Source organism: Plectrocnemia conspersa, unplaced genomic scaffold (assembly GCF_051122295.1).
Source record: "Plectrocnemia conspersa isolate PC_06_02 unplaced genomic scaffold, ASM5112229v1 ptg000001l, whole genome shotgun sequence".
NCBI classification, from domain to species: Eukaryota; Metazoa; Arthropoda; class Insecta; order Trichoptera; family Polycentropodidae; genus Plectrocnemia; species Plectrocnemia conspersa.
The window spans coordinates 19,389,680-19,406,370 of NW_028277165.1; the positions used below are offsets into that span (position 1 = coordinate 19,389,680).

General features: G+C 36.5%; 4 protein-coding genes across 7 annotated transcripts; 1 reads left to right on the forward strand and 3 right to left on the reverse strand.

Moving 5' to 3' along the window:
* The first annotated feature begins 44 nt into the window (after positions 1-44).
* On the forward strand, positions 45-841 carry Vlet (COMM domain containing 10 protein valette). The gene is made up of 2 exons (XM_088191880.1): positions 45-157; positions 219-841. The coding sequence occupies exons 1-2, from the start codon at positions 126-128 to the stop codon at positions 808-810; spliced, it is 624 nt and encodes a 207-aa protein (XP_088048006.1). The 5' UTR covers positions 45-125; the 3' UTR covers positions 811-841.
* On the reverse strand, positions 834-2,581 carry LOC148239117 (omega-amidase NIT2). Of its 2 annotated transcripts, none has more exons than XM_088191868.1 (6): positions 2,472-2,581; positions 2,103-2,249; positions 1,848-2,032; positions 1,595-1,763; positions 1,296-1,529; positions 834-1,006 (listed from the first exon to the last, which is right to left on the reverse strand). In XM_088191868.1, the coding sequence occupies exons 1-6, from the start codon at positions 2,485-2,487 to the stop codon at positions 912-914; spliced, it is 846 nt and encodes a 281-aa protein (XP_088047994.1). In that variant the 5' UTR covers positions 2,488-2,581; the 3' UTR covers positions 834-911. The 2 variants fall into 2 exon arrangements, with proteins under 2 accessions (XP_088047994.1, XP_088047986.1); XM_088191860.1 differs by having other exon boundaries at positions 2,400-2,568.
* A 3,745-nt stretch (positions 2,582-6,326) lies between these two features.
* On the reverse strand, positions 6,327-10,840 carry Lap1 (leucine rich repeat containing protein 7 lap1). The gene has a single exon (XM_088190771.1). The coding sequence runs from the start codon at positions 10,779-10,781 to the stop codon at positions 8,379-8,381; it is 2,403 nt and encodes an 800-aa protein (XP_088046897.1). The 5' UTR covers positions 10,782-10,840; the 3' UTR covers positions 6,327-8,378.
* Positions 10,841-14,024: 3,184 nt separating this feature from the next.
* LOC148239119 (uncharacterized) lies at positions 14,025-16,649 on the reverse strand. 3 transcript variants are annotated; one of them, XM_088189793.1, is made up of 4 exons: positions 16,570-16,649; positions 16,154-16,499; positions 15,878-16,079; positions 14,025-15,675 (listed from the first exon to the last, which is right to left on the reverse strand). In XM_088189793.1, exon 4 carries the CDS (start codon positions 15,512-15,514, stop codon positions 14,390-14,392), a length of 1,125 nt encoding a protein of 374 aa, XP_088045919.1. In that variant the 5' UTR covers positions 15,515-15,675; positions 15,878-16,079; positions 16,154-16,499; positions 16,570-16,649; the 3' UTR covers positions 14,025-14,389. The 3 variants fall into 3 exon arrangements, with proteins under 3 accessions (XP_088045919.1, XP_088045902.1, XP_088045910.1); XM_088189776.1 differs by having other exon boundaries at positions 15,878-16,084; XM_088189784.1 differs by having other exon boundaries at positions 14,389-15,675; positions 15,878-16,103.
* Positions 16,650-16,691: the final 42 nt, after the last annotated feature.

Here is a 16,691-nt window from a genome sequence, read left to right on the forward strand (position 1 = left end):
GTAAAAATAATAAGGCGATAAATAAAACGATATTAACAGTGCTGCATAGTACATTTATTTATTTTTTATGGCAACACTGGTAATGCTAGTCTGTCATTCGTGTATGAAAAAATAAATGTAAAAAAATGAATTTTCGTTGGATTAAGATTACTACAGAGTCAGTAGAATATTGTAATGTTTATTTTTTAGTAATGTTATTAATTTTTCACACTTTTTAGGCTAAAAAATGTTATACAAACCATTAACGAATTGGACGACTCGAAGTTTTTTAAATTATTGAACCACATAAAAGAATCGTACTCGGAAAGAGCTAAGAGTGAGATATTCACCACCGAAGAAATCTTCGCCCTTGAGAGGGTGTTTAAAATGGACTCCGAAGAGGTGTCAGTCATTATTAAAGTCACGTTATATATACTAGATAGGATGTCTAAATTTCTTATGCAACCGTCTTGCTTAGCCGACGATTTAGTCAACGAGTTGATGTTAAAGGAAGGTAAAGCTAGAGCGTTTATCGACGTTTGGCAGTCTTTGATGAGAGACACGTTCGAAGAGTTTAACGTCTATAACTTGGGACATATAGAAGAGGTTGTAGAACCGAATTGGCAATTGAACGTGGGAATCGGTTCGCATTTGAATAAAAAAGAAAAGCTATCCACAGTATTGCTATACATGAAGACATCAAAAGAAGCAGATTCGGCAATGGATAGAACGTTTCTGGAGCTCGCATCAGATGAATTGTTAAATTTTAATACTCAATTGGAAAATGCGCAGTTTGAGATTGACAATTTGTTAAGTTCAAACATTCAATGATATGGAAATATAAAATAAATAAATTTTAGAATATAGAAATATATTATTATTTGTATACAAAATATTTTAACATTTTTTTAATAAATCAAAACAATATTGTATTACAAATTGGATTTTGAAATAGTATCATATACGTCAGTTCTGCGTTGGCTGATCTTTGGAATTTGCTTACGTACATCATCGACAACGTCCAAATCTGAAAAAATTTTGTTGGAAAATATATCACTTAAACATTTGACTATAGTCAGTTAAAAAACAAGTTTTTGAAATAAATTTTGTATATTGAGATATGCAAAATCTGACTGGAATTGAATTTAAAATAAAGCAAAATCGATAAATTACAGCAGTGGCATAATATTGCCGTCCTTTTATATTTGAATCACTTGTAAACCAAGTTATTTTGTAGCATATGTACACACAAAGTATGTACATATGTTGATAAACTTTACCCTTTTTATCACAATTTTGTAAGTAAACAAGCATACCGATATCGGCTGTCAACATTTCTTCATCATGACCCGCCTTAGCGATCACTGTTCCCCACGGATCCACTAATGTGGAGTGACCATAAGCCACATATCCTGCACCGGAGTCTCTAGCCGGACTGACAATACCCATGAATAATTGCAGATCATTAGCACGCGATCTCGCCAATAACTCCCAATGCAGAGGACCAGTCGTCATATTAAAAGCGCCAGGATACAAAAGTAGATTACATCCTATTAAAACGATCATTATTAATAATGTATATTTAAGAAATAATATCGTAAATCAGCTAATGAACCATTTTGAGCATATAATCGAGCCATTTCTTCGAATCTTAGATCGTAACAAATTCCGAGACCGACTTTACATTGACCGATTTGAAATGTATTCAACGTTTTGCCCTCGGACAATACTTCAGACTCTTTGAAAGTTATTTTTCCAGGGATGTCGATATCGAATAAGTGAACCTATTAATAATAATAATAATAACTATATTGAATTACATAAATATAAATAAATAATAAATTAATAAAGAAATAGTACATATCCACCTTTCGGTGCTTGGCAATCAACGATCCTTGATCGTTCCAAACGGTGCATGTATTATACAATTTTCCGTCGCATCTTTCAGGAATGGAACCTCCGACTACGGTAATACCGGTTTCTTTGGCAACGTTCGAAAGGGACTCTGAGGTCAAGCCTGTCGGTATTTCCTCTGCGTATTCGTCGAAATATTCTGAAAAATTTGACATTACAAAACATATTTCTCACGAGTTTTATTAGGCAATGTTTTTAAAAAATTTTACTCGTTCCATATGGTGAATTAAAGCATTCGGGTAGAACGGCCATTTTACAACCCTTAACCTTTGCATTGCGTATATAATTAACCGCCTTGTTGATATTTTCCAGCTTATTCGCTCCGACTGCCATCTGAATAAACGCAACTCGCAATCCTTCAAAATAAGATACAAATAATTATATTTTCTATATCAAGCAACGGTTTCTCTGTAGTATTTAATATGTATGCTTCTGTTATATAATAAGTTCGATTTACAAAAGTTTACTTTTGAAGATAAAAAAAACGCCGGCGCGGAATTAAATACCATAGAGAGAAGAATTATAATCAGCCCGAAAACGGAAGTGCGTTGCATCCGTTTCGCACGTGTTCATCGTACCTCGGTTGAGCGCCATTGTTACTAAAAAATAAATATGTTATCGCTTTATCAGTTACAAGGGTCATCTGAGTGACGTTCAATCTTTTTTCCTTTTTTGGACATAACACTTATATTTTCAAGCATTAAATAAAAATACTACTTCAATATATATTTGCTTCTTTTCACATTTCTTATAAAAAAATTGCATATTTTTAATTTTTTGTGAAATCATAAGGTGTTTGAACATCTTTTTGAGGTCTATAAACGGCGGGAGGATGTTCGTTATTCTTTAATAAATAAAATTTTGTTTCTTTTCTACCATGATGTTGATGAGTTACTGCTATTTCGTCTCTATTCAAGAAAATAAAGGTACGTTCGCATTTTTAAGCAATTTGAATTGGTGCAATATTTGATAATTTATGTTTCCAGACGCATCTTTTTGTTCTCTCCGCGAGATGGTTCTGAGACACGTGGGACGGATCACTACATCTCACCCCCTGAACCTCTATACCTAATTTGTCTCCTTAAAATTATTAATGATTCTAGAAACCACCGATAATTTTGCGTCGATTTATCCGATCGCGGTTGACACTCGCAACCACTCAGGTCAGATCTAGTCTTAGTTCATTTAGTGTACTGAAGCAAAAGGCCGGCGATGTAAGGGTCTAGTTACCAACGATTCGAAATTCCTAAGCAACTACTTAAGGCGTCTGAGAGAAAAATCGGAGCTCGGTCCTTATTGTTGCTGCCCACCCACCCTTAACGTTCAAGTGACAGCGAAAATTCAATATTTAATGACTTACAGTTTGCACAACTATAGATTTTCTCTATAAACAAAAATGAAAAGCAAAAATTTCAACTAAAAATCATTTCATATTTTTTAACTGTGACCCATGGAGAATTGTTGATTCAGTCCACAAAACGGTATTTATCACTACATACGTGCAATATGAAGGGTTGGCGAATTCGCCGGTGGTGTTTCAGAGGATTGTGAACAACATTCTTGGTGGAATGCAGCATGAGCAGATTATATTAATTTCTTTACCGACGGTAGAAGAGTGTTTGGTTTTGTTGGAGTGAGTGTTAACACTGGTAGAAGGGCAGGTTTTAAGCTGAACATAGCAAAATGTCATTTCTTATCTAGGGCACGAAATAATTGGCGAGAGAATAAGAACTGGACAGGGGAAAACCAAAGCAGTGTCTAATTTTCTTACCCCGACCAATGTTCACTTAGAGAGACAATTTATCGGCTTGGTGAATTACTTTAGCAAATTTGTTAAGAACTTTGCGATGATAGTGAAGTCTCTTACCCAACCCACGGCCATAGATGTCGACTGCCAATGAAGCGAGGTTCAACAGAGTGCATTCGATGGGCTGAAACGCCGGTTAGACTAATTTAGCGTAGTCAGGATGCTGCAATAAAGTTAACTTTAGCTAGTTGTTTTTTAACGTTTAGCGAGCCGTCTTGAAATCAGACAGTTTGTTTATAATTATTAGGGACATTTGATTTGAATAGACTTCTCGGAAACGAGTTGAGAATATTTATCCAATGATGGTTATACAGAAAAGCTGAAACGCGATGTTTTTTTTTAAATTGGTAATTGCTTTTGTTTTTATCGAATAATTATCTGGAGACACTGGTTCGGAAATCATCAAGAATGCGGATTCGGTGAATTGTTTTACCGAGATTTAATAGCGATCGTGGTGACATTAGCGGCGATATGTCGAACCATCAGTGTTGCGTGTTGTATTGCTATGTGGGTTTGTAAGGGCCGTATCTCATTGAGATGCCACGGTGATGTGGCCGACGCCTCAATTGTGGCCACTCTTAGCTACTTGGGATCGTCAAAACGAGTGGCCAGAGTGCCTTTAGTATCGTTCGTGAATGGAACCGAAATAGACGTGGAAGAAATCGCAATTATTCTTTACTAACGAAACCACAACATGATTAAAAAAAATAAAAAATATAGGTGCATTCCTTTATAGCAGATCGCTTCTATCTGCCGGAATTGGTTTGTCGGCTGTGTAGCAAATTAAGACAAGTGATCCCAGGATCAACCCATGAGGTACTCCAACTGAGAAGTGGTGGATAGTTGACAGTACTCCCTCGACTCACACCCTAAAATTTGGTATAAAAGTTGATGAATATATATATTTTTATAATTTAATAAAATCGTAATAAAAACATAAAGAAAATATGAGTTTTAGTACATTGAAAATACATTTTATAAACATAATTTTTTCATATAATCTTCTTCTCAGAAATTTAATAATAAAACAGCATTAGTCGTTTCTAACATAACGAAAATAAAACAAAATACACATTATTAAATATTGCAAGCAATATTTTTGTTTTGTGTATTATAATATAAAATAACCATAAAAAATACTGTAAAATTCGCATTAAATAAAAAGCTTTATTTATTATTTAAAATAGTAGATAATATTATTAAAACTTTATATTATTTTATATAATTTACCTTTATACAGATAATAAATTGAATTAATAGTATTTTTTTAAATTATTAATAAAACACAGGAAATTGAGGTAAGCTGTTTTCATGATTATTATCATTATAGATAGTTTTATTTTGACCCTATAAAGCATTTTACCACAATAACAAGTTCAAAATATTTTGCACACATTACTACAACTTAATTTTGTAGCTTTAATTATATTAAAATTACTAAAAATTCAGTATTTATCACTAGTTCACTAGGTACAAGGGCTACAGTATTACAATGAAGGGTTTTCCGCGTATAATAATTAATTTAACATTTGTATGGCTTTTATTAAACATGGAAAACACATCTCAACTGCAGAAAAATTCCTAAACAAGCATTTTAACTTGAGTGAGATATACTAGGTATGTCTACATTAAAGCAAACATGCAAAAAACAATTTTGCCTCAGTTCACGGCAAAAGGGGCTGCTGCATCAAGATAAAAAGATCGTTTTATCAATAATAATCAAGGATAGTTAACTACGGTGTTTACAGTCGACTTCGAAAATACATAGAGACCCCCATCATACATATCAACAGAATCTGGAATTAAAAGAGGTAGACCTTGTAAAGATTACGCAGAATTTTCCGAAGTAACAAAGAAAAGAAAAGCCTCACAATTGGTTCGACATTTTGGAGTCGATCAAATTAGATTTTCATATATGCAAGGACTGAGATCTATTGGTGAAACAACACAAGCTAATACTATTAAAAAAGTGAAAGATTTGTCACCTGAATCAATGAAAAGTTTATTAACTCGACTTGAAGATCTTATATAAGATACACCATTTTTATACAAAGAAAAAGCCCTAGCTATTTTGATTGATATAAATATATCTAGAGACAATTACCATCTACTAAAGAATGTTCTTGATGGAAAAAACTGTAAGTTCTCCCATCATACAAAACATTAGCAGAATGCTATCCTGATGGAATAACTGTTACTGATATAAAAGCTAATGCATTACAAGATCTTTAAATCATACCTCGAACAGAATTCTCAAAATTGATTCTGTTGATGTATCAGAATCTTTAGAAATGATATTGTACGTAAAACGGGGATGTGATGCATCATTAAGGCAAGTAGAGTATAATCAAATTTTATCTGGAGAAAGTGAGCTGATTTCAGACGCCAATTACGCCTTCTTATTGCTCCTAACAAAGGTTGGTTGATATGATTCATAGTATTTCTGGTCAAATAACCCCCCCCCCCATGATGTTCCTGGAATGTTGTAATTGAAAAGCGCATCGCTCTTATTCTTATATCGTTGTTTAAATCTTGAATGTTCCAAACACGCACCTTGATAATAATTATATTTTGTATTTAGCGAAGGCGACGAATCTTTGTTATTCATAAATTAAAAAAAATCTTATTTTACAATATATTTATTTACCATCAAATTATACATTTTTTACAAAAAAATAAAATAAAAAATATTTAGGTATAATTTGCAATATTTAGTTAAAAATATATTTGATACAATTTTGTAAGATATTTATCAAATTAAAAAAAATAGTGGTTATCAAATAAATTAACGATCAAAACGATCACATTGACATAATTTATCATAAACTTCATCAAAAACAGTATATTCAATTATCAAATTCAAAAAAAAGGGGACAATAGCATTCGTCATAAATCATAGCTATTTATAGCTAAAATCGATCGGTGGATTTGTTTAAAAAATAAAATAATTGAGTTGAAAATAAAAAAAAGTCAGTTGTAAAACTTATATGACTAGATATTTAAACAATAAATGGCATCTAATATTAAAATATAAATTGAGAAGTCATCATAGCTAACAGCTGCCATATTCGTCGCCTATAACGCAATCGAGAAGATCGTCTCTTTCGAACGGTTCGACGTGATAAAAAATAAATTAGCTACCCTTACGAGTAAACGTTAGAAATAAATTAAAATACGCAATTGAGGTAATAATTTACTATTGTTAGTTCTCGAAACACAACTATATATTTACATATGCACTATATACTTTTACACAATCGAATATATACATAACGATGACGTAAGAAATTAAAAGAGAATATTGCAATTTCGAGTCACGCGAACCCGTGACGTACATTGGTCCCGAGCAATGGGTATTCGCCGATACTTGAATTTCGAAAGTAAAATAAGATAGACCGCTAACACAGTTTCGGATCTATTATACAGTCGGACGTTTCGAAAAAAGTGAAGAAATCTTTACGTTAAAAATTAAAATAGTTCCATTACAATATAAACATATATCACTGTAAATTTCAGCAACTCAGATAAGTGCACTTCCTTACATACAATTGACCTTTACTTTTTAAAATTTTCATTTAACTGCAACTTGGCCGAGTTAATTCAATTTTCTACATACATTATTTCGAACGCTATTAAGAAAACTTAATATATAGAGAGTGTTCCGTACGATCCTCGTATATATGAAACGAAATTAATTCAGGAACTATTTCAACGAACCTCACACCGATATGGACATTATGTATAAATATTTCTAAATATAAATTTGGCAAAGAAGAAAATCGATATATAAATATATATAAGGGATAAGTCTTTTATAGAAGTTATTTTTATATATGTATATATATAATTTATTTTTGACACGTGTATACCACCAATTCCTATATGAAAGAATTATTTATAGTGATTCTTTCGACTCACTCGTCAATATAAATTATCGTACGGTATACGTTTATAATATATAATTTACAATTTAGGTAAAATGATATTTTAACTTTAAAGGCACCTATATAATAAAAACGAAAGCGGAACAAAACGACGGTGCGTGAATACGTATAGACGCTCCTCTCGAAGCTCGTACAATCGCTCACATCGCTGATAAAAGATAAATTCTATCACAAGATTAGAAAACGTTCCGGTAGTTTTCGAGGGAACGCAATAAACAAAACGTTATACGACCGTATAAAACCTAAATTATATGAAAGTAGGAACGGAAATAAAATTTGTGATATTTTGTCATTAAATAGAGGATCACATAATATTTACGTATTATTAAATATGTATATAGATGAAATTTAAATTATTTTTACTGTGCGTAATTAAGTATAAAATAAGTATTTTGTACTGAAAATATTCTCTAAAAAGTTTGAGGTTAGTCTTAGGGTGATGATTATCGTTTCGTTAATACTCTGTACAATATGGCGATAAAAATATTACATAAAACATCTCATAGAACACAATTGAATAAATAATGATTCGTTTCGTACGAATTAACATTAAAATGGCATGTAATCATCTAATTTTCGTACGAAAAAATGACATACATAAAATGATATATACCCGAAACGTATGTCGACAACGTTTAAGTTAATCGTTACTATTTTACGTGTTACACGAGAGGGGATATTTGAAACTATGTTATTCTCGTCGGTGACGATTAGAAATATTCCGCAACAGACTGTCAGTTATTCCCGTTGAAGTATTGAGCTTGTTTTGAATACGCGGCGGCGATGTGATAAGGCGGCGGATTGATTTTGGCGCAAGGGATCTCCGCCGGCGGTTCCGTCTGTCTTCTCGGATCGACGATGGCGGCGACGTTGGCGTTGTACTCGGAGCTGCGGTCGCCGTACGAAACGTACCTCGGGGACGAATTTTGCACGTGTCCGTACGCGCTTCGATGCGAAGACAGATTCTCCGGCTGCCGCTCCTCGAGACGGCGCCGGTGACGATAGTTATAATCGTTGGGATTGGAACAGTCGCTTCGGACGCTCCCGGCGCCGGAGTCGACAAGGTTGCGATCGTATTCGACGTAGCCGACGGGAGAGAGGCCCGCGTATCGGTCGTAATAGTTCTCGTTGTGAATTTCGTACGTCGCGTCTTCGGGCCGAACGTACGCCGCGACGCGACGGATAGAATCGTATTCGGGGCGAGGCCTGCGATCGACGTCGACGTTTCTTGCGGACGAATATTCGTCAGCGAGCGGCGGACGGCCTTTTCGATAGATACGGTCGACTAGATCGACTCGAGAGGACGCGTCGTAAGGTGCTTCGACCGGATCGACGCGAGCGTCCGGAAGCCTCTCGGAGGAGACGTAGAGGTCGTGAGACGATTGACAAATTATGTCGTTCACTCTCTCCTCTATGGAGTTGCGACGGCCTCTCGTCTCGTACGGGTTCGGTTCGTCTTCGACCCGCTCGCCGTATCCTCCGTACGCACTGTCGGCGCTCTCGGAATACGGAGCTCGATCCGCTCGACGATAGGACTCGTCCGATTCCAGATCGGCAGGTTTATCGTAGGGATTCTCTTCGGCGACGGGGCGGTCGTCGGCGAAACGCTGTCTCAGAGTCGACGCCACTCGCGCGGCTTTGATGTGAACCGCGTTCCGCATCGTCGGTTCGTCGCCAGCGTCTCGCTGGTTGCTTCTGACGTGTTTCGCCAAGGCTCTCAGTTCTTTGGGATACGGAGTTGGAGCTCTCCTCAGATTGCCGGGTCTCTCGGACGCCTCTCTGGCGGCCGTCTTGACGTCGACGAAGCTGATGTGTCTCGCGCCGGCCGAGCCGTCCGATTCGAATGAGCTCTGCTGGCGAACGGGAGCGTCGTGCGACGAGTCTATCTGCGGGAACAGGATGCAGGTCAACACTCTCCTTCCGGTCTCTCGGTCCATCTCGGACTGCATCGGGACGAGAGGCTTGCTCTGGTTCTCGGACAGCCAGAGAGCGGCCAGATGCTCGCAGTTCAAGAGCGCATGAGGGAGGTTCTGGAGCGAATTTCTGACCAAGTTCAACACTTTCAACTGCGCCAAGCGACCAATTTCTTCGGGCAGGTGCGTAAGACAGTTGGACCGGAGGGAGAGGACGGTGAGCGAAGAGCAGCCGCCGAGTTCCTTGGGCACCGTTCGCAGGTAATTCTGATCGACGTTCAAGCACTGCAGCTTTCCGAGGCGACCGATCGTGCGAGGCAGCTCGCGTAAATAGTTGGTCGTCAAAATGAGCTCCTCCAGGCTGGCGAGGTTGCCGATGGAGTCGGGCAGCTCTTCCAGCTTGTTGGAGTCCAGCTTGAGCGAGACGAGGTTGACCAGGCTGCCGATGGACTCGGGCAGAGCGGCGAGCGCGTTGGACGACAGGCAGACGTCGACCAGGCGCACGCACTCGGATATCTCGGGAGCCAGCTCCGAGATGGCGTTCTCGCCGGCGTCGAAGTGGACCATCTCGACGAGGTTGCCGACAGCCGCGGGGATCTCGGTGATGCCGTTGCAGTCGATCCAGAGCTCGCGCACGCGCCGAAACTCGCCAGCGACGGCCGGAAACTCGGAGAACTCGTTCTGGCCGACGTCGAGGCGCTCGAGGTCGGCGGCGCGCGCCAGCGACTTGGGCAGCATAGCGAGGCAGTTGTCGCGCAGCTCGAGCACGCGCAGCGACGACAGCCGGCCGAAGTTGGCGGGCAGAAACTCGAGGCCCGCGTCGTTGAGGTGCAGCTGCTCGAGGGAGACGAGGCTGCACACCGACTCCGGCAGGCGGTCGAGCGGGTTGGCGGAGAGGTCGAGGAAGCGCAGCTGGCGCAGGGCCTTGAGCTCGAGGGGCAGGTCGGCGAGGGCGTTCCTCGCCAGGTCGAGGCGGCGCAGCTGCGCGAGCGCCTGCACGGCGGCCGGCACCTCCACGAGCTCGTTGTCGGCGAGGTCCAGCAACCGCAGCTCCTTGCAAACGAAGAGCGCCGGCGCCAGCTCCCGCAGCCGGTTCCTAGCCAAGTGCAGCCTCTCGAGGGTCCTGCCGGCCAGCGGCACGGACTGGGGCACGTGCTTCAGGCTCGCGCCCGTCAGCTGCAGCTCCTCGACGGGCGCCGCCGCCCGCCCCCAGCAGCACCACATCACATCACCGCACCATCGCCTCCCCGATTTGACGCACGGCCATGCTCCGACTTAACGTGGGTCCTAACGTCTCACCTTTCGCCGACCATACTCTTTTAAATTGGAATTTTTAAATATTTTTCCAACTTCATTTTGACCGATTGTTGATCGCTTCATACCTCTTATTTTTTCTCAATTATTTCTAACTCCAAATGTTCACGTGTTTATTTTTTTTGATAATTTTTTACTTATATCCTTTTTAAAAAAATTAAAATATTTCACTTAAAAATATAACTGTAAAACAAGTTGTTAAATTTAACTACCCTGCGACACAATTTGTATTCGTATCAGTCGATGAGAATGAGTGAGAGATAAAACAGGGTAACCAGATTCAGAATATACGAATGCGGAACATAAAATGGCACATTATGGAAAACAAATATCTTTTAATGAATCTTTTTCATTTTTTATATTCTGTTTGTTTTCTTTAATTAAAAATCTATAATATAAATATAATTTGTTCCAGTGTGATAATATCAAGTCTATTGCGCTGTCTGTTGTGTTTTAATGATGTAAAAAACTTTTCTGTGCTTCCATTATGTGCAACTAATGCTAATAAAAAGCTTAAATTTTAAATTAATTTATGTTTTTTCTTCTACCTCGACAATGAAAAAATAATTTATCATTGTACGCATGTTGTACGCCTGCTTGCTGAGTACATATAAACTAACAAAATATTATTTGACTTCCTATCTCACTCCAAGCTTTCCCAGTAATATCTTTTCTTGCATAATTTGCAAGATTACTATTATAAAGACACTGGTACTTTTCGACGATCTGAAAAAATTCAACAGCTGAAATTGCCATTGTTTTCTACACGTTCACGCAGTTCAATACGCTCGGGCGTCTGACATGCTTGACGGGACACGGTCAATTGGGCGACGGCGATTGGGCGACGGTCAAATGGGCGATTCAAAATGGGCGACGGACAAATGGGCGATGGTATTTTGGGCGACGGTCTTTTGGGCGATAGAATAATAATGCATTACAAATAAATGTGATGCAAATCATGATCTTATAATTAATTAAATAATTAACATAATTTAATACATATTAAAAAATATATGTATATTATATATATATATATATATATATATACGTACATACGAAAATATAAGTAATATTTTTTAGAATAGAATTAAAAGATGAAAACATTATTTGGTCTAAACAAAATATAATATACCTACATAAGATATAGTATGTATATATTTACTTATCATTTGTGCTTATTTAATCATAAAATATCACTTAAACAGTGATTTTTTTTATTCAAGAATTTAAGAGAGTTACCCGATATCATAAAACACTTAAAACACACGGCTTATAAGTATACTACCTGATAAATGTTTATAGTGGGCCCTTACGCGAATTTTTTTTTTATGTTTTGAGCCTTGGAAACTACTCTGAGAACAAACCTTTGGAATTTCCGAAAATCGCATATTTTACAGTTATCTATTTTAAATTAGATAGGATAGTTATATATAAATATAATAACACAGAACTAACGCTGACAAGTGTTTATCGTGGATTTTGCCCTTTACGCGATTTTTTTATGTTTTGAGACTTATAAATTACTGTGAGAACAATCTTTTGGAATTTCCAAAAATCGCATATTTTACCGTTATCTATTTTAAACTGAATAGGGTAGTTATATATAAATATAATAACCTATAACTAGCGCTGATAAATGTTTATCGTGGGTTTTGCTCTTAACGCGAATTTTTTTTATGTTTTGCGCCTTGGAAATTAGTGTGAGAATAAACTTTGCGAATTCACAAAAATCGCATATTTTACAGTTATATATTTAAAACTAGATAGGGTAGTTATATATAAATATAAAAACCCATAACTAGCGCTCAGTATACTTTTGAATTTTGACTAAAAAGGTTCGCAAAAAGTTTCGTTGCGTCTTTGAAAATTATTTTTGTCGTGGTTTTAAAACACTTTGTCACAGTGTCATTGTGTTTTTGGTAAAAAAATTCAGTACAGCAAGAAAATAAGTATGTGTCTTTTTATTCACATGTGGGCTATATTTTATGTGCTATTTATAGATAATTGGTTTTTATAGATCATTGTTGAGAACGACTAATTTGAGTTACCACAGTTTATATTCTTCATAAATTGATAATTCAGGCATATTAAGTCAAAAAGACAAGGAAAAATATGTTTGGAATGGATATCTTTATAAAAAGAATAGACCAAAGAATTTTTATAAAAGTTTTGAGGTACAATAGAAAAAATATAGAATATTTACATGGTATTGCATATAATTATAATATGAGTTAATAATTTGAAAATAAAATTGTTTTTAGCATTTAATATACTTTTTCGTTTTAATGTATATTTTATTAATATTTACAATAAAGCAAAGCGTGCAAGTGCTTTTTAATTTCTGTCGCCCATATGACCGTCGCCCAAATAACCATCGCCCAATTGACCGGAATCGCCCATTTGTCCGTCGCCCAATTGTCGCGTACCGTGTTTGACGACTGTCGTCATGAAGCTTGCATGCAGCGACGTGTGCGTGACGTTGCAGCTCTGTCGATAGTGTTTCATTAGTTTATATGTACGCAGCAAGCAGGCGTACAACAAGCGTACAATGAAGAATACGCATCTATGCAGCGACGACTCCGTGAACAGTGGGCCTAACTAAACACTATCGACGGAGCTGCAACGTCACGCTCACGTCGCCGCATGCAAGCTTCATGACGACAGTCGTCAAGCATGTCAGACGCCCGAGCGTATCGAACTGCATGAACGTGTAGAAAACAGTGGCAAATTCACTAGATAAATATTTTTTTCAGGGGGCTTCGCGAAGTCCCAAACACGGGCTTATTTCGTTCTATGGACGATGCGCCACTGTTTAAACCTGGAGTAGCCAACCCGCGGCCCGCCTTGAACATTCTTCCGGCTCGCAAGATTCATCACACTTTTACAAAATATATTTATTTTATAATTACCAATACACTATAGACAAATTTTACTCCAAAAAATGTCTATAGTGTATTTAAATCTAATATGGGGATATATTTAGTTTTATATATGGCCCGCGGAGTTATGATGCATTTCCAAAGCGGCCCGGCCCGCAAGATCATTTGGGTTGGCCACCCCTGGATTAAACCATATTAGCTGTTTCGTTTTTTACATCAAATTTTATGAGCTGATAAGAATTTTGGTGCATATTATTTTTCAAAAGACAGTATCTGACTCATTGATATATTAAAACGGTATATATGGAACCAAAAACTTAAGCGTAACCTTTCCTTCACCGTATTATACATATGTATATAAATATGTCGAATAAAATATAATTTAGGTGATCATCCGTAGTACATTTGCATTTAAATTAGATAATTACATTATATGTAAGTAATTATCGGAAGTAACGAAAATAAATATTCTATCAATAAAATATGGTATCGACTTTCCATTGTTCGAGTACAGAGGCTTTCAATATTATTTTTGTTAATAAATATTTAGCATGCTCAACTTTTGCAATATACATACTGCAGTTTTTGAAAATTATAAGAATAAAACATTTTTTTGTTAATATATTTATTGTTTCATATTCATTTGTAATCATCAAGCTTCATATCAATCAACCAATCGTTTACAGTGAATGAAGTATTTAGAGGTGGTGGAAGGTTGGAAGTGTCGCCGACATCTTCAGGATTCAAATCCCAAACGCTCAAAAGCTCATGCGCACACATGTCCGTGCATTCAGACATATGTTTCAAAATTGTATTCCACTTCTTAGTTTTATTCAACGATAAACGAGATTTGAAACCATTACTTCTTAATCTTCGATTCGTTCTCATTGCATCGTAATGAGACCTCAAGTTGATAACTTTGGAAGCTATGAATTCCTTATCGTTGGGCACTCGATCAGCCCAATTTTGAAACAGTTCGCAATTTTCATTACTTAAAAGTTTGTTTGGATTGTTGTTAATTTTTTGATAGAACGAATCGCCAGCAGAGTTTAAAATTAAGGAATGCAATTCGTCGTCGATGTATTCCAAAACACTTCCCGTCAGAGAATCTTTGATTCGGTTATTGATATTTTTCGTAGGATCTAAGCAGTAGCTTTTTAACTGTGCTTTCTTCAACGATTCGCATATTGTGGGTGAGAGCCAAGGTAGTGCATCACTACAATTTCTATTTAATATCGAGCAAGTCTCGTTCGATAGCTGACTGTTCAGATTTACGATTTCATCGCTGTTATATCTACCCGTTGCAATGTAGAGTGGTGGACACTTCAAACCGTGCGTCCACTTTTTCAAGAAATTATCTTTTTCACCATACCTAACGTCATACAAAAATAAATTATGAACGCTTCCGAGGTATACGTGTCTTTCGTTAGTTTTGCTCGCTACGGCTGTCGTGATATTATCACAGCTCATGAAACTGAAAGGCTCGATTGAAAACATCTCATACTGCGCTCTCTTATCGAACAAATTAATCTTATCGTTAGTACTCTGCATCAAAACATTACAATCGATACATACAAGTGACGAATTATTATTTACAATCTTCGCATTAGACTTACGAATGTAAATATCGCTACAATGATTGTGCTCAATGTTATAATTATAAATATTACCATTTACACACGAATAGTATAATCCTTCAACCAATGACTCAAAGCTTATACTCGTAAAGGGTATTTTAGATTTTATTATTTTAATTTCACGCATATCGCAATTATTTTGCAACAATTCTAGTAAATGAATCGATTTCTTTTTTCGTACACCTATCAAATTTTTTGAATGTATCGTTTCATGTATCAAACCATCGTTAGGAAAATCATATTTGAGGACTTGTTGGCCATTTAAGTTATTAGATAACTTATCCACGTCTAAAATTAAGAAAAAACAAAGTAAATAAAATATTATTGGTATGAATTAGGGCTCTGAATAGACTAGAACAAACTGGAACACTACTCTGGTTCTTGAAAAAGAATCGTTAATTTTTAGTTTCTTTTATTAATATTTATATATAAAGCATCCAGTTCATTAAATAGTCTATTTTGAGCACTGGTATTAATTAAACACACATACAAATTGAGTTATTAACAGATTTGATCAAATGATATTCTCCTTCAATGAAAGACAAATTGAGATTTCCATTCCCGCAATAATACCAATTGTAATAAGAGTCAAAGTATGGATCAGGATCACTTTTTAACAACTCAGCAAACTTTAAAAGATAATAAGGCACGTTGGCCGTTGATGAGAGACAATAAAAATCTTTTATCTTTCTCTGTTCTAAAAATAAATAAACAAACTTCAATAATTATGAAATAAATAAAGCATATATTAAATACAAAAACATACTTGGAATGCGATTATATGACATTTTTGTGGTTTGTATTTTGTTCTTCCATGCGTTTTTTTCAGTGACGCCTTTAAGAAGTGTATCACAATTGCTTTTTAACACATCACTGATGACGGGCAACGGATAAGTAGCACCGACAGGAGAATCTTTAAAGCGTATGTCTTTGATTGCTTTGTTTTTTATGTTGTGAGACAAAATCGCACTATGATTAATATGATAAGTTTGGTTGTTTTCGATTAAATTTCTATAAAATTTACGCAAGTCTCCATTTACAATTCTTTGACTTAAATCTTCTTCTACTGATTGACTTTCTGGTTGATCAGTACCTTCGTCGTTAATTTCACTCTGAAATATTGGAAACATATAAATTATATAAATTATCATGATTGAATAAAATAAACTATAGGGAGATTACCATAATTAGATCATTAAAAAACGATACAGAAAAATAACATGTTAAGGTGTCGGGTATATAATTCAGGTTATGTTTATTATGACAGATATTTAGTCTAAGCTCAGAGATTTGTGAGCATACAA

Excerpts from the sequence above, each read along its gene's own strand:
- Lap1 (XM_088190771.1), bottom strand. The coding sequence starts at position 10,781 with ATGTGGTGCTGCTGGGGGCGGGCGGCGGCGCCCGTCGAGGAGCTGCAG.
- Vlet (XM_088191880.1), top strand. The coding sequence starts at position 126 with ATGAATTTTCGTTGGATTAAGATTACTACAGA. Across the intron at positions 158-218 it reads TGGATTAAGATTACTACAGA|GCTAAAAAATGTTATACAAA; the intron begins GTCAGTAGAATA and ends CACACTTTTTAG.
- LOC148239119 (XM_088189776.1), bottom strand. Across the intron at positions 16,085-16,153 it reads GTCATATAATCGCATTCCAA|AACAGAGAAAGATAAAAGAT; the intron begins GTATGTTTTTGT and ends ATTTATTTTTAG. Across the intron at positions 15,676-15,877 it reads ATCTGTTAATAACTCAATTT|ACGTGGATAAGTTATCTAAT; the intron begins GTATGTGTGTTT and ends TCTTAATTTTAG.
- LOC148239117 (XM_088191860.1), bottom strand. The coding sequence starts at position 2,487 with ATGGCGCTCAACCGAGGTACGATGAACACGTGCGAAACGGATGCAACG. Across the intron at positions 2,033-2,102 it reads TAATTCACCATATGGAACGA|AATATTTCGACGAATACGCA; the intron begins GTAAAATTTTTT and ends CAAATTTTTCAG. Across the intron at positions 1,530-1,594 it reads TCGATTATATGCTCAAAATG|GATGTAATCTACTTTTGTAT; the intron begins GTTCATTAGCTG and ends TCGTTTTAATAG.